The sequence below is a fragment of the Oenanthe melanoleuca genome, chromosome 3 (genome assembly GCF_029582105.1).
Source record: "Oenanthe melanoleuca isolate GR-GAL-2019-014 chromosome 3, OMel1.0, whole genome shotgun sequence".
Classification (NCBI taxonomy): Eukaryota; Metazoa; Chordata; class Aves; order Passeriformes; family Muscicapidae; genus Oenanthe; species Oenanthe melanoleuca.
The window spans coordinates 98,435,914-98,461,246 of record NC_079336.1 but is presented as its reverse complement, the minus strand read 5'-3'; the positions used below and the strand labels follow the sequence as shown (position 1 = coordinate 98,461,246).

The window sequence follows — 25,333 nt, the reverse complement described above, 5'->3', positions numbered from 1 at the left end:
CGGAGCCTCGCGGGGAGCGGCGCTGCCGGGGAGCCGTTCATCGGCCCGGCCTCAAACCCCCCGGAGCCGCGGCCACCGCCTCCCCAGCCCGCAAAGCGCCCGCCCCGGTCCTGCACACATCCCCCCGAGCCCCGCAGCGCACCAGGAACCGCCCCCGAGCCCCATAAACCACCGTCTGTCTCCCTGATGCCTTGGGTTTCAGCTTTTCTGTTTTTCACAGTCTTTGCTGCTTACTGTGTAACTCTGGAGCTTCGTATTAGGTGTTAGTAGGTTTTCTTTGCAGGGTAGTTAGGCAAAACAGTTCTTTTCTAGCTACCCAAAAATCATAACAGTGAGGGCAAGGGGGAAGCCCAGACTTAAAAGCCTGGGACTGTGGTTGGACAATTGACCCCAATATGTAGATGAATCAAAACTTATAAAAGTGTAAAAACTCATGACCAGGATCCATCTTGGATTAGATTTGGGTGTAGCCCCAGCCAGGCTCTTGCACTGCCCGAGCTGTATCCTTTCAATAAATACCTGTTTTATTCCTTTTGCTCTGTCTAGTCTCTGTTCCAGGTCAGCCTTTCCAGGCAACAGTTCCTCCAACTCAACCCCCCCTTAAATCCACCTTAAAGCACTTTCCAAACACCCACCTCCAAAATAACCACCCACAACCATCTCCCCCCAAAATCCACGAACAACCTGCCCCAACCCACCTCCCCCTAGCCACTCAAACCACCACCAAACCCTACAAACTGTTATAAATCCACATTATAAAATCAGCTTTTTGCAAATATTAAGATAAATGCTACATGTGTAATGTTAAAATAACTTTGCTGTAAAAATACAGTTTTTATTTCTGCTATTAACAAAGCTTAAACATGGTAGTGGGATAGCTAATACATAGTTATGCTTGTAATTAAACTGCCTGTTTAGTTAAAACAATATCCAATAAACATGTAATAAAAACCTTGCTATTAATATGCCAAATATCAATATCAGTATCAATATCTGCTGTCTAAAAAAATTAAAAAGCAAAGCCCAAACTGAAAGTGATAATAAAAATAGACTAAAACCACGCATGCTCTAAAAAGGCAGGCCCAAAAAGTGGCCACGCAAAACAGTTCCTAAAACATGTAAACTAGTTTATGAAAAAGTTTAAATGTGGATAATAATTCATAAATATACAACAGACTAATGTAATTTTAAAAATATTTTAAAAGTAACTCCAAGAATAGTAAGAACAAGAACCTAGCCGTTATTTGTCTCCTATTATCGTTTATTAAACTTCTTTAAATTTTACTAAAAAAATAAACCTGGTTTTTCACAAAACCTCACCAAACCCTCTGGAAAACAAACAGAACCCCACTTGTATCTATACCATACCAACCACATCTCTTTATTTTTTTCCCCTCCTCGTGCAGAGTCCTGTGGCAGGATGGATTTCACAGAAGCCTATTCTGACCGCTGCTCGGCCGTGGGGCTGGCAGCCCGGGAAGGAAACGTGGAGATCCTGAGGGAGCTGATTGCTCGTGGCTACAGCGTGGATGTCCCTGACAACAGGAGGTGGCTGCCCATCCACGAGGCAGCAGCACACAATTCCAGTGAGTGCCTGAAGCTGCTCATCGAGGCAGGTGAGGAAAACCTCCCGGGAAATAGCTTTTCTGCTAAATTACCCTGTGACAGGAAATACAAGTTACATAGATTTATCCTAGCCTTGTTCGGGGGTGGCAGGAAAATTAATTCACAAACACCAGAGGTTTATGTCCAAAAAGGAGACAGAGGAATCCCTTTACTTTATTTGAATAAAGGGAGAGACCATGGGGCATTCCCCTGAGGTCTCTCCAATTTTTGGAGAATGCAGCCTCCTTTTATCCTATTTTCCCATCCACATTTCCCTCTCCCCATTGGCTGAGGTACTTTAGAGGTACAGACTTCCTGGTACCTAAGATTCCCCTCTAATGTATAACCTTCCCTTTTAATTTCTAATTCTTATAGAATTCATAGTTTTACCCATTGCTTCTTTCATCTTTCAACATCCAGTTTCAATTATCAGCAAACCTAGAGTTTGTTTGTAAAGGCAAATATCTTTTCCATTCATTAATCAGTGCAATCCATCCCATTGTTTCTTTTATCTCTCAGTGCTAGTCTTATCTCCCAGCAGATCCACAGCTTGTAAAAACATATCCAACGTTCCTCTGTGTTGCAAATACCCCTTTTTCCCCCCGTTGTGTCCCCTGCAGCTCCAGCTGAGCACTACATCCACTCGAGGACGTTCGAAGGGCTGTGTGCTGTGCACCTCTCGGCCCGGCAGGGCTCTCTGGAATGTCTCCGGATTCTCCTGGAAGCTGGGGCTGACCTCAACAACGTCACCACCGAGTCTGCCACCACCCCGCTCTTCCTAGGTGACACAAACTCCCCTCCAGTCCCACCGCTTAAAACTCAAGTTTCTCCTACTTCAAACTCACCAGAGTTAAAGTTTCCTCCTTGCGTGCCTTGTTGCATCTTTTTGAATACCAGGCTTTAGGCTCAGAGATGGAGTGGGTGTGGAAATAACCTTCTGTTTATGGGTGAATCTGCTTCAGACAGTGTTTTAAAACAAAACTGTAGAAGCAAGCTGGTTTTCTGCATCAAGCACAGAAACACTTGAGGAGGTTCAGGGTTATGTCTGTATGAGGCTGTTTCAAAGCCTTTTTGATTTTTATAATCCCTCCCTAATTCTTATGTAAAAATATTTATTTTTTACATTCGTAGTTTGGCAATTAAGGTCCATTATTTTAGCATTTTTTCTATCATTTATACTTGACCTAATTGAATGCTTAAAACTTCTGTAACGCTCAATCCTCAGGCTCTAAATCACCTGATTAAATACATTTATTGATTTACTTGCCTCTGTGCCCAGACATCATGGGTGCCACATTACCTTTGTTTTCCAGTTTTTTCCAAGTTTGGGGGAATTTTGGCATCATTTCCATTCTCCAACACTGTTTGTAGATCTAAATATAAAAGAATGGGCAAGTTTAAAGGAATAGTAATTATTGTTTCAGGAAGTTGGCAGTGAGACCTTTTGAGCTTTTGTATCCAAATACTTAAATTATTTCTTCTTAAAACTCTTCAATAAGATTTTCTTTCTTTTTTTCCTTTTTTTTTTTTTTTTTTTTTTATTATTGCTGTTCCATGGAAGCTGTTGAAAATAGACACCCAGAGGTTGTCAAGTATCTGCTCCAACACGGAGCAAATGTTGAAGGTTCTCATTCTTGGTCTGGGTGGAATCCTTTGCACCAAGCTTCTTTTCAGGTAACCTGTGAGCACATTGTGTAATTTCTGTGTAACTGGTGTTTTCTGGGGGATAATGATTTATTTAATAATTTCTGCATTTTTGTCAGGTAATTTTTTCCTAACTTACCCTAGCAGTCATAAGCATATATTTTAAAATCTGTTGGCTTGATGTTTCTAGCACACACAAATGAATTTGTCATGTAAATGAGCTAAAGTGATCAATTTGAACTTGCTTAATTTCTTCTACCATTAATTTTTTAAGTGCATCTTCAGAATATTGAATGTATTGTGGGTTTGATTATTTCTGGGAGACGTGGGGGAAAACAGGTTATGCCATTTCCTCACTTTCCTGCTGGTGTAAGAATAAGAACATTTATTTCAGGGTTCCACTGAGATAATGCAAATGCTTCTGGAGAAGGGGGCTGGGAAGGACTGTCGGGATGACTTTGGAATTACCCCCCTGTTTGTGGCTGCTCAGTATGGCCAGCTGAAGAGTCTGCAGCTGCTTCTGTCCCACGGTAACCATGGCCCTTCATTTCCCTTGCTACACTTCCATCAGCTCCCACTAAATGCAGTTTTAGCTCTGCCCTTGCACGTTGAACATTAGAGGTTTGAGCTTGCTGAGTTTGAATCCACCTTGTGAAAAATAATGTTTTGTTTTGTGTCAGGTGCAGATGTCAACTGCCAGGCCAAGGACAGGGCCACCCCCCTGCTGATTGCTGCACAGGAGGGACACCTGAACTGTGTGAAGCTGCTGCTGGCTGCAGGGGCAGACCCAAACCTCTACTGCAACGAGGATAACTGGCAGTTACCCATTCATGCAGCAGCTGAGATGGGCCATGCAAAGTAGGTGCTTGCAGAAGGTCCTGGGCACACAAGCCTGATCCCCAAAGGAGGAAGTTCAGCCCTAAAAGGGAGAAAAATTGAGTGTTCAAACTGGTCTGTAGTTTAGAAGTTCTGATTACTTCTGTATTTTGAGTGTCTTTTAGTAGTTTCTTCCACACTGACAGGGAGTAGGTTTAGATGAAATATTGGGGGAAATGCTTCCCTGTGAGGGTGGGGGGGCCTTGGCACAGGGTGCCCAGAGAAGCTGTGGCTGCCCCATTCCTGGAAGTGTTCCAGAATGGATTGGACAGGGCTTGGAGCAACCTGGGGTTGTGGAAGTGTCCTTACCCATGGCAGGGGGTGGAATTGGATCACCTTTAAGGTCCCTTCCAACCCCAACCATTCTGTGCTTGTATGATTTTTAATTCAGCATCTAACCTGGGTTTGATCCATAGCCTGATGAATTTGGAGAGTTTTCCACAGTGTTGAACCAATTGATACCAATTGACTTCATGGCTATATTACTTTTCCATTTAAAAATACAAATAACTGTATTATACATTATACATGACTTAAACAGCTGCTAATTAGAATTCCCTATTAAGTAGCAGAAGTAATTGCATACAAATATTGAATTAGCTGGACCAACCAGAAAAAGCAAAGCCACAAAACAGTTTCTTTAATCTTTCCAGGGATGCATTTGTAGCTTTGCCCAATCTCAGAGATACAAGTCAGTTCCACAGCAGAGAGCCAAGAGTGGAAGGAAGTTTTGGGAGTAGCAGTTGGGGAGAAGGATCTCTCAGGAACTCCATGATTCACACATGGACACCACTTAAATATATAAATGATGATGCATCACTGGCAGCTATTGTGCAGCACCAGTAAGTTCCAGCAGCAAAGGAACTGGTGTTTGTCAATAATGTGATGTGAGCTGTAAACAGAATGATTTTTCTGTTTCACAGAACTGAGAACTCATTTCGTTTGCATCTCACGTTTCCAGTTTGCTTCCGAACTTCCTTGGAGTTGGGATTTAAGGTGCAGTGGTGTTCTGTTGCTGTAAAAAGAATTGTTGGGTAATAGGAAGGGGCTGTCCCTGGTTTGGTTTATCATACTTCTTTCCAGCCCAAATCCATCCCAAAGCACATTGTTTGCCAGGGGTCTGTGTATAGGATGACAAAACTGCAAATTCAAGAGCGAAAAGCCACGATTTTCTTCCAAAGCTGCAACGACCCTGTGAAAAAATGACCGTGTGTTTCAGATGAATGATTGCACAGGATCAGAAAAGAGTGTTTTTAAACACCTGCAGGATCCTGGAGCTGCTGATCCCAGTCACTGACCGGGTCTGTGACAAGGGCGAGGGCAAAGTGAGCCCGGTGTACTCGGCGCTGTACGGCGGGGACAGGGAGTGCCTGGAGATGCTGCTCACAAAGGGCTTCAGCCCAGATGCTCAGGAGTGCCTGGACTTCAGCTGCAGGTCCCCCATGTGCATGGTCTTCCAAAAGCAGTAAGCAAACCTCTCCTATCTTGAAGTTGCTCATAATCATGTTTGCATTAATTAACTTTAAACTCGCAGTTTCCCACCTTCCTCCCTCCTCTGCTGTCTATCATCTAATATTTTTCCAGAATTCCAGTGTGTTCCCGCTTTGCAGACACTCCTCATTAATATTTCTCCTTGGGAATATTAATGTGAAGTCCTGGAAATGTTGCTCGTGTGCTGCACTAAGGGAAACCTTGTCAAAAACGGCTTTTGAATCCTCTCAGGTTTTAACAGATGATTTCTTTGTGCATGGAATGAAATTTATTTATAGTGTAGGTGCTGCCATTTAAATTAATGAGGTTTGTTGGTAGGGAGTTTAGCTCGTGGCCTGCTCCTGGGAAGCTGCCTTTAAAAATCCTTGGACTGCAATTTTCCCTTTCTGTCCTGATCTTGCTTTATAATAATAAATAATTTAGGAAGGGATGCAGAGCAGGTGATTGCTCTGTGAACAAGGCAGGTAACACATGTCACCACATCTAATCACTAAAAGGCAACACCAGTCATAGTCTCAGTCCTTATCCTGTCACCTTGTTGCAGTGGGTGACGATAAAAGGATTTTTAAAAAAACATTTTAAAATGTTCTATTGCAGACAGATGTAAAAGGTGCTAGGTGCTGTCTGAGGGAAAGCTCATGGGATGCCCTGTTCCCTCTCCTGCTCACAGGTATTATCAGTTCGTTGATGTTCTCCTGACACATGGGATCACCCTGCGAGGGATTAACTTGGCACACTGCCTGTGCCATAAGAAGTTTGCTCTGTTCCGGCGCTTCCTGAGGCTGGGCTGTTCCCTGCCCTCAGGGGAGGAATTAAGAGACTTCATCCACTACAGCAGCATGGCACAGAAGGAGTACAAGGAATGGCTGCCCTGCCTGCTCCTGGCTGGCTTCAACCCCGTGAATTTCATGTGCAGGTTCTGGTGAGCGGGGAGCCTTGTCTTTATTTACTTAAACATCCCATGCTGGTGTGCAAAGCTGCTGCTGAACGAGGGCTTTCACAGGATGGCCCTTGATAATCAGTTGCCACCATCAGGAACGGGAGGGGTTGTGGAAAGTCTGAAATAAATCATTCACACGTCAGTCTGGAGGCAGTGAAACAGTTTTATTTAGGAAGAAAGCCAGACTGGGAATTGCCTTCCTCTAGGCTAGCAATAAAGCATCGCTTCCCAAATTTATATCGAACATCTCTAATTAACCCCCAAATTAACTGCAAATTGTGTGTGTAATACTTTAATGCAGCCATGGTAAGAAGAAATTCCAATGGGAGAAATAGGTCAGGAGGGATGGGAAACAAATGGGAAGTGAAGCTGGGCCAAGGCTGGGAGGAGAGGAAACGGATGCAGTTTGAGACTGTTTTGTTTAACACAATGTGGCAAAAATTCCAGTCGGATTTTTTTTTTTTTAATTATTATTATTGAAGTTTTTCCACGTATAAATAATGCCTTGGTGATGTTTTGTATTTAATTGAGCACTTCAGGATTGAACTTAGACTTATGAAATGTTTGTGTTTTCTGCAAGCTGTAGTAAACACACTACAAGTTTGCAACTCAGTGACTGAGCACATCACATGTGATGATTTTTGGTCTTTTATTTTGTCATACAAATACTCTTAAAAAGTATTTTAAGGGAGTCTTTGTTACTCAGGATTTTCTCCGTGAGTGAGGATGTCCTTAATTTCGTCCTGGAGTTCACGAATTGGAGCAGACTTCCTCCAATTGTGGAGCAACACTTTTCCCAATACAAGAAGAAGTTCACTTGGAATTCCAAGAGCCATTTTGGTAAGGAATACAGGCAGGAAAATAATGTCTCCATGTATTCAGTTTCCAGACTGCAGGTGGGGAGATTTAGGAGATGGCAGTATGAGTTACTTATGTTTTATTTTTCTAATTTGATTTGTATTTCCAATGAAGCACCTGTCCTGTTTTGCAAGCATTGGACAGTAATTAAATACAAACCATAAAAATCAAACATAATCAAAATGTGACCAAGCCAAAAAGATTCAATTGGTTGTGCAGGAAGTTTTCATAGTTCAGCCTTCAGAAAAGCAGGCCATGTGTTATGTGACTGAAAAACTGCCCTTAGATGGATTCCTTTCAAAGAAAATTCTTCTTTAAAAGGTTCTGTAATAATTTTGAAGTTGTCCAAGTGATAGTGTCATTTAATAATGCTTCCTTTAGAATGTTTGATGCTAATGAGGATGTTCTGTAATAATTTTGAAGTTGTCCAAGTGATAGTGTCATTTAATAATACTTCCTTTAGAATGTTTGATGCTAATGAGGATGTTTTTGGAGTTAAAAAGAGGGTTATTTGGGGGAATTGAGATTAGCTTCTCTACATTTCATTTTTTGTTAGCAGATGTATTTGTGCAGTGAGAGCTGCTGTGAGTCTGACTGGGGTTTCCCTTTGCAGCCTCCCTCCCTTCCCTGTCCCACCTGTGCCGCCTGGAGATCCGGTCGCTGCTGGGCAGCGCGCGGCTGCGCTCGGAGCGCGCCGTGCGGGAGCTGCCGCTGCCAGCCTGCCTGCAGAGCTACCTGCTCTACCTGGATGTGCTGCCAGCCAGCTCCGTGCCAGAGCTGCAGGATCCCCTGGAGCAGGGAGCTCCTTCAGCTCGCCCGCAGGCTGAGGGACGCCACTAACACCAGTGCCCGGACTCCACACCGCAGGTGTTGTAATGGGAATCAGGAGACGCGGGAGGAGAGTTGTAAATGTCTGTTGTAATCATTCTTTTCACGCTGTAGTTTTATATACTACATCTAGAAATTTCCTATGAGTTCTATGTTTTACTTGTTTAAAGTCTGTTGTAAGCTTTCCAGGCGAACATTTTCTGTTTCTCTTCCAACTCTTGGGGAGTAAAATGAGCTTGTTCAGTGAACACAGCTTACAGAGTAGTCACAATCTGTCAGTTGACACTTTATTCCAAATACAGCATTTACCAAATGAAACCATCTGAAAGTCAAGGAACACAATCTTGTATCATTGTTATGAATTTGTGTTGGGGAGGGATGGAGCTGAACCAGAGAAAGGCAAATTACATAAGAAAGGAGATTGTTTGCTGAAGGAACAGTGATTATTTTCTTTTTCTCCTTCCCTTGGTGTCAATATTTGGCAGAATGTCAGAGTTGGAGGCTCGGGGCCTGTGCCCAGCCCCTCCCCTTGCATAGCCCCCGGGCAAGGCAGGAAATGTCCCAGCAAAATCCCTCCTGTGATGAAGTGCAAAAGGACCCGCTGTTCCTGAGGCCTGGTGACAGGGCTGGGGCAGGAGCACCTTGGGAAGACAGCAGGGTCTCCCACACTGGGAAAGCCCTCGTCATGTGAAGGTGAATGTGGTGCTGCCAAGATCACTGGTAGTAGATGCTGAAGGCGTGGAGGATGTACAGGAAGGTCGTGAGGAAGGCGAAGAACTGCACGAAGAGAGGAAGAAGAGGAAGGGTCAGCTGGCAGAGTCAAACCCCATCTCCTCCCAGTGCTCTCCCAGCCTCAAAGGAGAGGCAAAGCCTCAGCTTTTCCCAGGATCCAGCCACGTCAGGCTGTCTGTGAACTGGTGGGCTGAGGAGCCGACGCTAGCTGCACAACCCAGAGAGGTGAGGAGCTGCAGCTGGGCCCGGTGTGACACCGTGGGTGGCTCAGCTGTGGCTGCAGCAGTGCTGCTGCCTCTGCCAGGGGCAGCTGTGCGTGGTGCAGCCCTCGGGCTGCTCTGCACTCACCGAGGCAGCGCAGTTGAGCTGGTAGTTGAGCGGCGCGTTGGTGCCGAACTCAGAGTTGATGGTGGCGTTGGCCTGCAGGACAGCGGCGCTCATGTACAGAATGGCCGTGGCACCGTGGTACAAACTGTCCTGCAAAACAAGGCAGCACTCTGTCAGTGTGACAGGATGGCTGGGACCCAGCCCTCCCAGGCAGTGCTTTCACAGCAGAGCTCTCCTGGACTTCCCAGTCGAGGCAAAATTAGGGAAGGGCTGGTGTGGTGGGTCACCAGCCACGGTGGTCCTGCACTAATCTGCCCACGTTCCATCCCCTCCTTACCAGCACTTTCCAGTTCTCGCTGTTCTTGTGGAAGCCGAGGAGGTAGCTGAGGAGGAGCAGCAGGGAGATGAGGCAGGAGGTGAGGGACACGTACATCACCCATCCCTGCAGCAGCGGCAAGGACACCGAGGTAGCAGCCACGAGGATCCACACCCAGGTCCCGCAGACCTGCCGGGGACAAGCAGGCGCCTCTGCTGAGTGTGGGATGAGGAAAAGCTCTTTTCCTTCCCAGTTCCCTCCTCTCCTCTGTCCTGCAGCCAGCAGAACTCCTGCATCTTTCCCAGAGCATCCTGGCGAGCTGGCACTGCTTTCCCTGAGCACTCATGGGAAATGAGTGTTCACACAGAAAGGAAGGGTTTGCTGCCGCCTTCCACACAAGGAAATGTGTCACCCCAAGGGATTCGGTGGAGAAGCCAGAAAATGTGCTTTTATCTGGGAAAAATGAATGGCTGCCTCAACCCAGCCCTGCCCCGCTCGTGAATCTCCAGGGCTTGGAATCCCAGCACAAGGAAGTCTCCTCTCAGCTCCACACACCAGCCTGGAGCGAGTCGCTCGCTCTGGATCCACCCAAAATATCTAGTGAGCACAGAAAGCACTCGGGGTTACCGGGATGACCCTGTGCCATCCCAGCTGAGGTGGGTGAAACCCCTGGCATTGCAGCTGAGCCCGCTGCCTCGGGCAGGGATTGTGCCTGTGGAGCACGGGGCGTGGGGGTTGCCCGTGCCCCATGACAAAGTACACCAGCCAGTCCCACTGGATGCCCTCTGGACCCAGAAGCAATTGAAGGGATCATGGAATCACACATTACAAGGCGCCCAATTGTCTTCAACCCCTGGAAGGACTTGATACAGAGAGCAAAATTCCCGTGATTTTTCAAGCCGTTTCTACATGATAACAAGAGCTGCTCGTCTGCCCCTGGTGAGCCAGCAGCTCTCCAGCCTCTCCCAGCCCCACGGCAGCCAGTGACCATCACACAGGCTGGGATGGAGCTGAGTGCACCTCGTCCTCGAGCTGTCCCTAAAAACCCCGCCAGGAATGCTTTGTGCATTCAGCACGGGCCCAAAGACAAGATGCCACTTCCCAGGAACGCTGCCTTCGGGATGGTTTCGGGGGATTCGAGCCAGGAGCGGGTGCCGGGAGGCAGCGGAGCGGGGCATACTCACGATCTCCGGCAGGATGAAGGCGTAGGGGATGGTTTTGAAGACGGCGGGTCCGGAGGGCAGGGCGGGCTGCGTGGAGGCTGCAGAGGGACCCACCGAGGCCATCTCTCCGCCGCTGACAGCGCTGCGCCGGGCTCCGCTGGCGCCCGCCTGCCCCGCGCCGCTCCCGTGCGGGATTTAAGGGACACGCCCGCCGCACGTAAGCACAGGAACCGGCCCGGCCCGGCCCGGCCCGGCCAGCCCCTGGCACCGCCGGAGGCTGCGGAGGCTCCGTGCATCCCACTGCCAGCCGGGATGCGACAGAGACGGGACAGCGGGGCCCCGGCCCCACCGCGCACCCGTGCAAGGTCATTAGCTGGAGGGAAAAGCCAAAAAGCTTCCTACACCTTGCCGGAACAGAAATGTTTCCTGCAAACAGTTGTCCTTGGCACGTTTCCAAGCCTGAAATATTTTTGCTTCCACCGTTGTTGCCTCCTCCCCTTTCTGTTCAGGTTTCTGCTCCGTGGTCACATCAGACCCCTCCACGCCCATCCAGCCTTCAGAAACTAGCAGGTAAATTTTACAGACACAGCGGGAGGGTTTGGCAATGTGCTCCCAAGTGCCCAGTAAGGTTTGAAGGAGAGCTGCAGGAATTTCTGCCTCCTGGCAAGTGCATTTTGGATTCGGGAAGCACTTCACTGTCTCATCCAGTGCACTGTGCCTGGCCCCAGAACTCCCAGATAAGGGGTGGGATGAAAGGCTGGTGGCCTGGTGGCCCAGAGAGGACAGAATGACCCCATTAACTCGGGCAATGGGCTACAGCAGGAGGAAGACACTGTCCCAGAGAGATATCTGCTAGGCGAGACAGGTGATGCCCCAGGAACTCGGCTTCTGTGCCAAGCTCTTGCACAACACAGAGCAAAGATCAAATCCATGGCTCTTGTCTGAGCCCTTCCTAGGCTGGGGGAAGTGTTGTGTGGTATTTCTGGAGGCTCCAGTTTATAGATACTCCAGTGGAAGCTGCTTTTTGGCTCCATGCAGGAGGCTTTCAAAAATCTTGTTTTAAGTCTTGCTAGACAAAACTGAGCCTTAGCCTGGGCTTAAATACCTGTGTGGCTCAGTGGCAATGTCCCCATTGCTCTGCAGGAAGCATGCAGGTGCTCCAGCACCAAGGAGAAAGTGGATTAATCACTTCCCTCTGGGAGTGGGCAGCACACAGAGCCTGTGGCCACAAGGCACTCAGGGGTCAGCAGAGGAAATAATCCTGGGGAAATGCAGCATTCCCAGGATTCCCACCAGCTGCTATTTGTGTTGGGTCAGGCACATTCCTGGGAGTCACCCAGCCTTCTCTTGAGTGGGGGAGAAGAACAGGCAAACAGTGTAAAAACAGAGCAACCTGCTGGCCACTGGTTGGGTAAGAGAGGATTCTCCTCCTAAGCTGGCTGCCCTTGCTCAGCAGCATTCTTAAAGATCCCTGCTCTTCCCCTTCCCTGCTCCTGGGGGACTGGCACAAAGAGCCTTTTGTTCACCCTGATTAAAACAACCCTGGAAATTAATTGGAGGCTGCATGAGAGGAGAAAAAGGCAGAACATGACACCTGACATGGCTACAACAGGTGGTAACAGGCAATCAGAGCCTTGTTTAACACTGAAAAACTAAATATTTAAAATACAATTTCCAGTCAATAAACGGATAAAATAATTTTAATTTCTCTCAACATCTTGATTGTGCTAAAATACCCATTACCATTCAGATCCTACATAACCTCTTTGGTAAGAATTTAATTTTCTTGTTACCACGTCCTTAGAAAAGCCTGAATTGTTCATTCTCCAGGATTGTTTTCCCTTGTTTCTCCTAAGAAGTCATAGGCCAGCTCTGAGATGTCAAAGGCTCTGTGGGTGTTCTCTGATGACAGCAGGTACTCCAGTGCACCATCCTTCTCCTGGCTCCTTTTCAGGAAGTCATGGATCACCTTCCAGCGGGCCATTTCCACCTCTTCCTCAGCCCACCTGTAGCTGGGGAGGAGGGTGGAGCACAGCAGAGGGAACACGGAGTCGTGGTACACCAGGACAAACGCAGACTTCAGGAATTCTTGGTCTCTCTGCAGACAAGAGTGTTTGAAAATACTCCACGTGGTGTTTGCCAAGCACTCTTCCAAGTAATGTACACGGGGAAAAAACCTAAACAATTCACTCCCAGTTCCCAGGAAAACATTGGGAAGAGATTTGACCTTCCTAAACACACATCTGTTATCTCAGATAAGCCTCCAGCATATCAACAAACCTGCACCCTGAACTCTGCCAGCCTTCCCACACACTACAGGCACCAAGAGCCCTTTGCTGGAGGATATTTATATTTCCTAAAAGCACTGCCACATCCTCCCTGCCCTGGAAGCCCAAACTCCTCTCATTTCCCTGCTGTCCTGGGTGGAGCGTGGCTCTGATGCCATTCCTTGGAGTCAGAGGTGATGCTGCCTCTGGGCACTGATATCCCCCTGAAAAGATCAGCTTGGAAAACGCAGAGACAAAGGATCAGCCTGGCCAATTCTCAAACACATGGGAAAGATCCCAGCCCCAGGAGAGCATTTCACAGCTCAGCCCCAGGAACCGTGAGGAGGGAGCACTCAGCAGGCAGCAATCCTCCCCTGGGAGTGGCACATGCCAGTCAGGTAGAACTGGCTGGTCCTGGGATCCCGGGGAGTTGCCAATTCTGTGAGCAGATCTGCTTTCCTTTTGGATGAATGGCCCTGAAGAAGCTGCTCTGACTCAGCGGGTGTTTGTTGGGAGTAAACCCAGAGCCATCCTCGTGCATCAGTTCAGGAAATATCCCACTGCTGCTCCCAGGAAACCCAGCTCTGACAGCCAAGGGCTTTCTCATTCAGTTCCCTGCAGCTGCTCTCTGTCTGGGGCACGGGAGGTAGGACAAGGTGTGGGTGAGCCCAGGGACAACCAGGTCAGTTCTCCAGCTGTGTGTGTGCCAAAACATGGGATTACAACTGTCTGGGGCAGGGAGATCTGAGGAATCTGGGGGCCTTTCCCCAGGCACATTGTGGGAGGACTGAAGCTCAGAGTTTGGAGGAGAGAAGATGATTCTGTGGGCATACACAGCCCCTTTTGTATCCATGGAAAGCTTTTACCAGCTGGCTGTTGGAAGCACATCATGACAGGGAGCCACACTGGGTACCAACCTGTAACAGGTTCTCCCCTAACAACACCGAAATAAAAAGTTACAAGTTAATTTTGTTTTCCTCCTGCTCCTGGTTTACTGTTATAAATCTGGGTGAGAAATGTTAAGAACTGCATTTACATATCTCTGTTTTCTAAATAGATATACAGTGAGAGGAAAAGCTAAGCAGCAATTGCACTGGCAGGGAGCAACTAGTTGGAATTACCCTGAATATATGGAAAGAAAAACCTGTAGTTTGTTACCTTCTCAATTCTCTTCAATGTTCTTTCTTTGTCTGCCCAGGCACTCTAAAATGAAATGTAAAATCAGACAGGCTGTGGAGAGCTTTGTCCTCTCCAAGGACAAAAAAAAGCTCAAATTTTGCCTGGAAATCCTGACAAGGTAACATACCCGAAGTGCATCCATCAGGTCTGGCTGATCCAGGAGTTGAGGGAAAGTTGCTAAAACAGGATTGCAGATCAAGTCTGAAACAGAAAACAAACACATTCAAGGCTAAGGAAGAATCAGGATGGTTTTCAAAGTACTGGTACATGCAAGTATTCAGCACATCCCCTCCTGTCAGATTATTCCAAAGGGAAAAAGAGCTGTAGCAGTTCTCCAGAGCAGGGAAGGTGGGAAGTCCCTAAAAGCTGTTGTGGCTTCAGCCAGTTCTCAGTGGCTGAGAGACAGTTCAGCCAGGAGAGGAGACACACAAACCCAGTGCTGTGCATGGGCAGTGGCAGCAAACATGAGCCCTTCCCAATTTACCTGCCAGGGCTGTTTTCCCTCACTTCTGCACCTGTCTTTTTTTATTTTTTTATACACAGCTGCAATTGTGCTGCTTGCTTTGGGTGTTATGCATGAACACACCTGGGTTCTACCTCAGCTCATGGGTCTGGTGTGCCATTTTAGAACAGTGAATTTTCCCTATTTTCCCAATGGAGCACATATCCCACTGCACAGGTGTCCTGGTGCTTTTTGGGTCACTTCCATGAGAAATCACTCTGCTCCTGTCATTATTTTAATTGATGAGACTATGGATAAGATTCCAAGTGACAGAGAGCAGGATTTTGGCTGAAGTGTTTTCCTTATCCTGTGATTTCAAATATTGAATGTACACTTGTTTCTTCACCTTGAAGCTGATGGGAGGTTTGGTAAACATGAAGCATTTACTAATGCCAAAACATTTTGGGGAAGAGAGCCAGGACTGGGAAGCAGAACAGACATTTTCAGTTGTCCATTCCTAAAGTGATGGTGGATTTTCAAATAACAGAAATCTTCTTTAGTTGCACAGCTACCAGAACAACTTCTGGGATAAAGCCTTTCAATGACTTCTAATGAAGTCTGAATCCAAAGGGATGCAATTTCACTCCAGGAGAGCTCATCAGCCTGATCTGCTGTCCTAAATTATGAAGATCAAATCAGGTGAGTGTGGCAGTTCTCACCTATATAAATTCATATGTAATGCAGTTAAGAAATGTAATTTTTCCTTATTTCAAGTTGGTTTTTAAATGAAGAAGGCTATAAACTATTCAGAATTATTCAGCTAGTTCTGCTGAATAATCAGGGCAAGACACTGAGTTCCAAAACCAGAATTCTCCAACTTCTGTCTCTCCCTGCTGCCAGTAAGTAAATAATAATTAAAAAAATAAAAATAAAGAGGCTAACTTAGCCTGAGTGCCAGAAACATCTCTTACCAAAGGGAGACTCTGGAGAGAGTCATTCCCTGGAAGAACCTGACCTTCCTGCAGTGCTCACCTGTGCTCTGCATGCTCATCCTGTCCTTCAGGAGGGCATCTCCCAGGATCTGCCGGTAAAACACCAGGAGATGGATGTAGCACATGCCCCCAATTAATGTTTCAGGGAGAAAGCTGTTGGGAAAGGAAGGGACAGCAGCTGAGATGTTTGCTGCAAACACTGCAGGTTTCTCCAGGCTTGCTGGAACACTTTTTCATTCCATGGAAGCACAAGGACTCACTTCAGGATGTCTTTTGAGTGCACACTTGGTGACTTCACTTTCACCAGAAGCACAGGCTGTCTCCTGAGGCTCAGAAGCTGCTGGAAAACCCCAGAGCCTGCTGCAGGAATCAACAGCCCAGATTCAAGCAGTCAGTTTGAAACAACAGCAATAATTATATCACAAAAATGGGCATTTCAGTGGGCTGAGAACTCTTTTGAGTTTTTTTTTAGTTAGCCTGGCACCACCCAGCTCCCCACAGCCAAGGCAAAAGCAGGTAAATAATGAAATACATGCAAAACCAGAACACACTATAAACCCAAACCAGGCTGAAGGAGATGCAGCATTAATCACATTATTATGTTTATATTGTATTGAAAAGAAACCACACCTCTCCTTGATATTGATGGGTCAACCTCAACACCTCTCTCATAGGGAGTTCCACCACTCAGGACCAGCTCATACATCCTGTCAATAAAGACAAATTTGAAGCCTGTTTGACACTGGGAATTCAACTATTTTTGGTATTTAATTATATTGGGAGGTCAATTATTTTAAAAGCCATTAACAACATTGTTTCTTTTCCACAGCCCAAGTATTTTTCTTGTACGGAATTTAGCAATTGTTTCACTAAAATGGTTTTGAGGAATCATCACTTCAACAATTTAAATCTTCCATATGTAAAATATGCTAAAGAATAATGGAACCCCAGTTCTGTCAAGAGACTTTCATGCTGAAATAAGCATGAAATTTAATCTGTAATACCATGCTTACTTCATGAAATAGTAGCACAATATTTTAAAAATGAGACTTAAAAGAGATTTAGAGACTTCTAGAACAGTAGAGGTGTCCTGTGGGTATTTTGTGCTGTAACCCAGATAAATTCAGAATACAAATACACAATATATATATATGTCCACCAATATTTGGTAAAAACCAAGTCTTGACAGTCTGAGCTACAATGAATTATTTCTGTCAATAAGCAGAAAGTTTTCCTACATTTAATAAAGTAAAAATATATATACTTCATTATTCTTTCAGATGACTGGACCCACTAATCATAAATCAGCTGCAAGATACAATTCACACTCCAAGAGCAGTGAGGGATTCATTCACAACAATTCCTACCTGACTCCAGGTCTTGGGAACCCAATTTTCAAAGGGATAATGCAGCAAGGAAGAGCCAGAATCATAAAGGACTGGTCTGGATGTCCCTTGCCCCAGCAGTGTGTAAGTGTGAAAGATGAGCTTTACTCTTAGTCTAAAACAAATCTAAAATGTCTAAAATCTATGTGGAAATACAGGGGGAGCAGGAAAAGGCAGCAAACTCACTTGGAAGGAACAGGAATCCCACTGGAAGTGAAAAGCTTCAGAAAGGCCCAGCCACAGCTCAGCTCTCCTCTTTCACCTGTTGACTAAAAAAAAAGAGAAATGTAAATTATTTGAGCAGCTGACCCAGAATGAGTAACTGAACCACAATTAATAACAGGAACCACATCAAAATTTTTGTGGTTATGCCCCTTTTCCTCTTTCACCCTTGGGTGTTTAAAAATCACAATCTGCCTTCTCTGAGGGTGGTTTTTCTGGCTTCACCTATTGTCTTACTACCTGTTGTGGTTTCCAGCAGCATTTCCCAGATGGACAGGCTCTATCTGTGTAAACTGGAGCTGGAAACCACTGTCCATGCTGCTGAAACAGTTAAAACTTTAGTTTTCAAACAGTACAGGGCATTAGCCTGAAATACATCACAGAGATGGAAAACTGCAGAAGTGAAGGGAGAATTAATCCATTGTGATCCCATGGGATGGATCTTTGGCACAAGTTACTTCAGTGCTGGCACAGGGACATTCATGTCCATGAGTCAGAGGGGCTTTTATCCTCTAATCAGGGATATTCTCCCATCAGAGAACCCCAGAATGGCTGGAAGGGATTTTAAGGAACATCTCATTCCACCCCTGCCATGGCAGGGACACCTTCCACTATCCCAGGCTGCTCCAAGCCTCATCCAGCCTGGCCTTGGACACTCCCAGGGATCCTGGGGCAGCCACAGCTTCTCTGGGCACCCTGTGCCAGGGCCTGCCCATCCTCACAGGGAACAATTCCTGCCCCAGATCCCATCCAACCCTGCCCTCTGATAGTGGGAAATCATTCCTCCTTGGCCTATCACTACATGACCTTGTGAAAAGTCTCTCTCCATCTTTCCTGTGGGCTCCTTCCAGGTAATCCTATTCTCTAATCCTGTTTTCTAATGAGGGATATTCTGTAGTCCTGTTTTCTGACTGGTTCCCTTAATAAACCTGCACTTGGAGCAATTTCCACTGCACCACCCCACACTCACATTGCACTTGTATGTGATTCCAAGCTCAAACAATATCCCAATGTCTGAAGACAGGGAGTTGGACCTGACAAAAGAGTCACCATCAAGCAAGCTGGGTAAGATGCCCATCACCTGATACAGAGAGAGGGAGGGGAAAAAAAAAAAAAAAAAAAAAAAGGAAGTTAATGTACCTATAAAAAAAAACAATCTTGATTTTTAAATGCCATCAAGCACATCCTTCACTCAAGACAAGATTTCAGACCCATTCCCACTGCATATAAAAATTAAGAGAGAACCAACTCCAGTCAAAAACAGCTGTGCCACCAAGGAACACTTCAGTGACACTGAAGGAAGAAGATGTAAACAGCCAGTGGCTGTGTCACCTACCCTTGGAGAAAAGGTCCAAGTTTGAGGATTTTTAGGCAGCCAGGTAGCTCTCACTGTGTGGATGTTACTCAGCACCTAAAGTGGGGAAAAAAAAGCTAAGGCAAGTTTTTATGGAAAGCCCTGCTGCTTTCAGAAAATGCAGGGTTATCCCAGATGGATCCAACACTGCACACAACAAAATCAACTGGAAGAAAACTCCTGGATAATCAGGGTCATGTTTTTATAAAAAGCTGCTCTGCACACCCACAAAGGAACAGAGGATCAAGGAATCTGACCCAGGCCCATCCCAGGAGACCAGCCCGGGAAACACTCATCACCAGGAACACAAAGGAGGCACAATGGCAGGTGGGGGACCCGAAATTAGGGACTCGGAGAAACGGAGCTGCCGCCCCAGCCCCTCCCAGCGCCACCCAGCACAGAGCACAGCCCTGAGCCCCAGGGCTGGGTGTGACCATCACCACCTCACGGGGCTGCCTCATTTACCACGAGGGGGAGCAGGCAAAGGCAGAAAAAGTGAGGGATGGAGAGCTTTGTGGAGGGCTTGCCTGGCCATGCCCGGTGGCCACCAATGCAGCCTGGCCTGTTTTATCATTCACTTCTCTTCTTCTGGCCCAGTGGGCTCAAACCAGAGCGGTGTGAGCATAAAGGAAGCAGCTTGGGAGGCAGGCTGTGTGTGTATCTCTGAGAGAGACAGCTGTCAGAAGCAGAACCTGAAGGATCCTGGAAGATCCAGAGCTCCTCCAGCCCTTTTTTGGGAAGCAGACACGTTCCTTACCCGGCTGCCATCGAAGAGGCAGAGCCGGACGTGCCGGCTGAGGACCCGCACACCAGTCCCAGGCAGAGGGATCATCTTGCAGCTGCATAAAGTGACAATCAGGGACACTCTGGTGGGTCTGGGATGGATCTGAAACACAGCAGAAGGAGGGTTAAACCTCCAGGGCACGTGGGGTCATTTTGTGGTTACGGACTGAGGGGATTCTCCCAGCCACAGTGTAGCAGCAGGATTTCTTCACAAGCCCTTAGCTCTGCCCCAAGGATGGTTCAGTGGGACAGACAGAAGGTCCCAGCAGAAGAAATATTCCAGAAATGGTGTAAATTAAGACATAATCATCAGCCAAAAGGAAAGGAGGCACATTAGGCTGGTGTCCCCCTGCAATACTCACAGTATTTTTCTCAGAGTTCCACACCAAGTCTTTAAAAGCCAGCTGGGATGGGGTAAGCTCAGGTTGCAAATAGTGACTTGCTCGAAACTCTTCACCTACAACAAGAGTAAATTAAAAAACTCTTCGTTTTTCAAATGATCTTTATTGTGCCAAAAAGGACAACACCCAAAATTCATGCTCAGTTGAATATTTGACTGCACAAAACTATGGAATTATCTGCCATGAGCACTGTTTACTATTTGTGAGTGTTCTGAAGCATTTCATCCAAAAGCACAATAAGTTAATTTTAAAAAGACATTAAACAGCTTTAAACAGAAAGACTAACAACACATGAGATATCTTAATATATTTGGCAAAGAGACTACAAAACATGTTTGAGAAAAAGGGGAGATTAAAATTTTTAAAAAATCATAATTTCCTGCATAGTCAACAGGAATGAACTTCCAAAGAGGAAACTCTCTAAAATCATGAGGAAATTTGTCAGGATTTCACATTGATAAATTAAAATTTAAGGGAAAAAAAAAAATTTATACATTATTTGATGGGTCAAATATAGCCAGTTAGCCAATTAATTAAAATTAAGCAATACAGATTGGGGTCCAGCAGGGCTGGTGGCCAGGCTGGAGAAAGCCAGCACAGAGAATCCAGCCAGGTGAAACCCTTACCTTCCTGCAGGAGCTGGAAAAGCATGGATGGGCGGAATCCTGCAGGAACTGCCCCTGTGGTGGTCAGCACCTCCACAGTGTCATTCTAGGAAAAACAGAAAAAAATATATTACTGTTTTTGCTGTTTAACAGCTGATTTCATCCTAATTTACAGCTCTGTTTAGAGCCAGAAACTCGGGATATCAGTCACCTCCTCTGAAGCAGTTCTGGGGCTACCAAAAACTCCCAAAACACAGATGTTGATTAAGAACAGTGGTCTGTGATATGAGACACAGTGTTTGGGAAAAGGCACAGCTTGTCTACAAAATAAAGAAGATTATGGCAGGTGAAGCTGCAGTGTAAGAGGGGCACTCACCTCTGCAATGGCTCGGACAGCACTCCAGTGGGAATCTGTTCTGGAAGAAAACAGAGGCATTTCTAGTAAATCCTCACCTCAGCAAAAATTTAACCTCTAAATATTGCTCTGTTTTCAAACAGAAGCAGCTTCATAACCACATCTGAGACATTCCATTTACCTTTTTTTAATTTCAGTTCCATCTGCTGTTTCATCCACCACCTCTATGTGTTCTTCTGACTCCTCCTGGCTTTCTTCCTCTTCTTTAGGAACCTGGAATTCATATTTAAAATGGAAAAGGGCTTGATTTCTTCCCAATTCTGTTCTTAAAAATGCCTTCTCCAACTATAGCCCATGGTAATGTAAGTTTAGAATAAATTAAGTAAGTTTAGAAAAGGAGATTTTCTCTTTGTGATGCAGAAAACAGTCCCACATTTACATGGACTTCCATTTCAGATAGATTATTAAAACCCCAAATAAATCCACAGCAGCTTGGAGTCTTCAGAGTTGACCTTTAGCAATACAGGTTCTGACTTTCATTTTCAAGAAACTTCCCTGCCACAACTTCACAAGGCACAGAAATGCTGCTTCCCATGGATATCTCCATCCCCATGGATAAAAACACAGTTATTTCCAAATAACTGGCTTTATTTCCAAACAACACACTGCAGTGGGGCCCATTTTGTGCAGATATATGACCATGAATCTGTGTAGAAGAGCAGAGGTGAGATTAGGACAGCACACCAACCGCCAGGTAGGTCCTGGGAACGAGGCCTCTCTCCCCCTTGGAATTTTCAGCTACCCACCAGCCATCCGCCTTCTTGTCATGTATGAGCAGGATTTCACCTTTCTTTGGTATTGCAGGAAGAGACAGAGACAAAAAAAACCAAATATTTAAATGAAAAAGGACCCAACTCCAGTTTCTCCCCAAATCCCACAGCTGAATCCCAAAATCCTTATAGTTACTGCTTAACTCAGAGTGATCCGCAGTAAAAACCCTTTACAGAGAAATATTTACCACAAATGTGAGATCCCCTTCCTGCTGGGCATCAAAGTTTCCAACAGCAACACATTCTCTAACATTTGGATCATCCAACAGCTTCTCCTCATCATCTTCTTCTTCTTCTTCAGTGTCTTCCTCCTCACTTTCTTCATCTTCACTCTCCTCTTCTTCATTTCCCTCTTCTGCATGAGCACCTTTCTGTTGTTCCTCATCCCTACCCAAAACAAATCAAAGTATTTCTTAGTATAATTTCCACTACAGCATTTTCATTCCTGTGTTGTGCTCTCTGTTCTGAAGAAGCTCCTCCAGACCTTATATTCCAGCCATTATCCAACACCCTGGGAAAATCCCAGCAAGTCATCAATGACTTCTCTCTCTCTCCTGAGCACTTCTTTTTTTATCCTGTTATTTTCCAGCTAATTAAAGGGGTGAGATAATGATTTTTCAAGGTCCATTACAGCCATCCTTTAAAAAATCAGGTTGCATTTTGTATATTTAAGTTACTCACCCTGCATAATTCTTTGTCACATTATCCTGATCCAGGACAAGAAGGAGTTTCTGCAGCTGCTGGGAGAGTTTTAGCAACAGCTTTTCTTCCTCTTCCTTCCTCTGGCTGTAATTCCCCACAGGTGCTGGCTCGTCAGCCTGACAGAGAACCCAACAAATGCCTCAAAAATCAAAGTTCCCCAATAAATTGCTCAAAGAATCCAAGTTCTTCTATAAATTCAGTTTTCCAGAAATGCCTTACAAGCTTTTCCCTTCCTGAGGCTTCTGTCACTCCCTTTTTAGTGAGAATTTTCTTACCCTTTCACTCTGCCAAGGTGAAATTCTCTGTTAAGTTTTCACCTGAGGCTTGGACAAAATAAAGCATTAAAGTTTTTAATTTATATAAATGGATATAAGGACGTATAAATTGGAGAGATCACAAGCTGGGCATTGCTCTTGTCCTGAGGCAACTAAAATAGAACACTGATTTTCTTTAACCACTTTCCACGGTGAATTTTGGAGAAAACCACAAATTAATCTCCATACTTACTTTTTTCAAAGCATGAAGAGCTTTTGTATTCTCCTCCACCAATTCCTTCAGCTGTGTACATCTGCATTGAAAGCAAGACAGGCAGATGGTATTGTCTTAAAATTCTGCCCCAAACCACAGCTGCTGACTGAAAGGTGTAATTTAATGTGCAGGTTGAGAATTCCAAGCCCCTAAAAAGCAGCATTTGACAGAACCCCAGAATAGCAGGGATTGGGATGGACCTCTGGAGCTCATCCAGGATCACCCAGGATCGAGGGATGGAGTTCAGGATGGGATTTGGTATGGGGGTCGGGATCCCCCTCACCTCAGCCAAAGCTCCTCCCGCTGCCCGGGGGTCGCAGCCGCGCTCTCGGCCCGCAGCGCCTCCACCTGCAACAGGGCACGGGGGTCAGGGGCCGGGACAGCCCCGGTACCGGCCCGGTACAGCCCGGTACCGGCTCTGGTATATACCCGGGACAGCTCCGGTACCGGCCCTGGAACAGCCCAGGTATAGCCTGGTACCGGCCCTGGTACATCCCCGGTACAGCCCCGGTACCGGCCCCGGTACATCCCAGGTATAGCCCGGTACCAGCCCCGGTACATCCCCGGTATAGCCTGGTACCGGCCCTGGTACATCCCCGGTATAGCCTGGTACAGGCCCTGGAACAGCCCAGGTATAGCCTGGTATCGGCCCTGGTATATCCCCGGTACACCCTCGGTATCGGCCCTGGTACATCCCCGGTACAGCCCCGGTACCGGCCCTGGTACATCCCAGCTATAGCCTGGTGCCGGCCCTGGTACATCCCCGGTACACCCTCGGTACCGGCCCTGGTACATCCCAGGTATAGCCTGGTATCGGCCCTGGTACATCCCCGGTATAGCCTGGTATCGGCCCTGGTACATCCCCGGTACAGCCTGGTATCGGCCCTGGTACATCCCTGGTACCGGCCCTGGTACATCCCCGGTACAGCCTGGTATCGGCCCTGGTACATCCCCGGTATAGCCTGGTATCGGCCCTGGTACATCCCCGGTATAGCCTGGTACAGGCCCTGGTACATCCCTGGTACCGGCCCTGGTACATCCCCGGTACAGCCCCGGTACTGGCCCTGGTACATCCCCGGTACACCCTCGGTGCCGGCCCTGGTACATCCCAGGTATAGCCTGGTATCGGCCCTGGTACATCCCCGGTATAGCCTGGTACCGGCCCTGGTACATCCCCGGTACAGCCCCGGTACCGGCCCTGGTACATCCCCGCTACTGGCTCTGGTATATCCCGGGTATATCCCTGGTACTGGCCCTGGTACATCCCAGGTACAACTCCGGTACCGGCCCTGGCACACCCCGGTCCAGCCCCGGTACCTGCCCCAGCAGCTCGCGGCTCCGGCGCTGCACCCGCTGCAGCGGCCCCCGCGCCCGCCGCTCCGCCATGGTCACCGGGCAACGGGGCAGCCCCGGCGCCGGCGGATGACGGGCCCGGGGCGGGGCCGCAGCGCTCCGTGCCCCTGCCGGCCCCGGCAGCGCGGAGCCCGGAACCTCCCCGGCACCGAGCGGGGGGTCTGGGATCCCCCATGGAATCAGGTGCGGATGGAACACCTCTGGGCACCATCCGGTCCGGTGGCAGGATCGCCAAGTTTGGGAAAGAGCGCCAAGAGCAAGGCCAAGCCTTAAAAAAGCCCAAAAACAACACAGTGCTTTTTCTGCCCCATGGATTTTAGAACTCCGTAATACAGCCTGCAGTGAATCCCCCAGCACTCCTTCTCCTGTAATTCCCCAGCAATGAGAAGAAGGAATTTGCTACCTTCATAATTCCTTATCCAAAGTGCCAGGAGGAATTCTTACTCCTTTATTTCACTTGTTCGTTCACCCAGCCGGTCTTTCACCATTTAATTGTCCCCACGCACGGCCATAATGGGACTTGTTACATGTGCCCCTAAGGCACGTTTGCGCATTTATTCCAGAAATAAACACCCAGGAGCACCATGCGATGACTTTTGCTAGTTTATTGTGTTGGCAGCGCTTCCCTCAAGGGCAGAGCAGCAGGCTTAGAGCTGGACAAGCACACACAACCCTTTGAAACACGGGAACCCCAGAATCATGGAATCGCTGAGGTTAGAAAAGACCTCCGAGACTACCGAATGCAACCCGATCCCCACCTCGTCACCCAGCCCAGAGCACTGAGCGCCACGTCCAGCTGTTCCTTGGACACCTCCAGGGACGGAGCTCCAAACCTCCCTGGGCAGCCCATTCCATGCTCGGGATCACTATTTGCAGATCCTCGGTTCCTTGTTGGGTTAGTCTGGCACAGTTTGGGATCGCTGTTTGCATATCCTCTGTTCTTTGTTGGGCTAGTCTGACACAGTTTGGGATCTTGCCGTGTGAAGGGCACAAGAGAAGTTCTGCTATTCCAGGGATGCTGTCCAGCCGGCAGGCAGCAACAGAAGGATGCTGTCCTTCCCCAGAAGCGCTGCTATTCCAAGGATGCTGTCCAGCCGGCAGCACTGCTATCCCAGGGATGCTGTCCTTCTCCAGAAGCGTTGCAACTCCACGGAT

The 25,333-nt window shown here is 47.2% G+C and overlaps 3 protein-coding genes across 5 annotated transcripts; 1 reads left to right on the top strand and 2 right to left on the bottom strand.

Annotated features, from left to right (window-relative positions):
* Positions 1–21: 21 nt before the first annotated feature.
* Positions 22–8,563, top strand: ASB3 (ankyrin repeat and SOCS box containing 3). The gene is made up of 10 exons (XM_056488648.1): positions 22–262; positions 1,407–1,616; positions 2,226–2,387; positions 3,167–3,279; positions 3,644–3,779; positions 3,930–4,107; positions 5,393–5,590; positions 6,287–6,538; positions 7,263–7,396; positions 8,028–8,563. Exons 2-10 carry the CDS (start codon positions 1,421–1,423, stop codon positions 8,252–8,254), a joined length of 1,596 nt encoding a protein of 531 aa, XP_056344623.1. The 5' UTR covers positions 22–262; positions 1,407–1,420; the 3' UTR covers positions 8,255–8,563.
* Positions 8,508–14,007, bottom strand: MALL (mal, T cell differentiation protein like). Its single transcript, XM_056488651.1, has 4 exons — positions 10,802–14,007; positions 9,639–9,806; positions 9,323–9,451; positions 8,508–9,019 (listed from the first exon to the last, which is right to left on the bottom strand). Exons 1-4 carry the CDS (start codon positions 10,901–10,903, stop codon positions 8,957–8,959), a joined length of 462 nt encoding a protein of 153 aa, XP_056344626.1. The 5' UTR covers positions 10,904–14,007; the 3' UTR covers positions 8,508–8,956.
* NPHP1 (nephrocystin 1) lies at positions 12,463–25,240 on the bottom strand. 3 transcript variants are annotated; one of them, XM_056488646.1, is made up of 20 exons: positions 24,582–25,240; positions 23,109–23,173; positions 22,805–22,865; positions 22,277–22,413; positions 21,784–21,982; positions 21,514–21,615; positions 20,947–21,038; positions 20,787–20,826; positions 20,432–20,516; positions 19,767–19,861; positions 19,379–19,507; positions 18,604–18,678; positions 18,238–18,348; positions 17,232–17,314; positions 16,291–16,367; positions 15,921–16,020; positions 15,701–15,813; positions 14,354–14,427; positions 14,206–14,250; positions 12,463–12,878 (listed from the first exon to the last, which is right to left on the bottom strand). In XM_056488646.1, exons 1-20 carry the CDS (start codon positions 24,585–24,587, stop codon positions 12,600–12,602), a joined length of 1,968 nt encoding a protein of 655 aa, XP_056344621.1. In that variant the 5' UTR covers positions 24,588–25,240; the 3' UTR covers positions 12,463–12,599. The 3 variants fall into 3 exon arrangements, with proteins under 3 accessions (XP_056344621.1, XP_056344622.1, XP_056344620.1); XM_056488647.1 differs by lacking the exon at positions 24,582–25,240 and adding an exon at positions 24,143–24,240; XM_056488645.1 differs by lacking the exon at positions 24,582–25,240 and adding an exon at positions 24,143–24,228 and having other exon boundaries at positions 15,921–16,017.
* Positions 25,241–25,333: the final 93 nt, after the last annotated feature.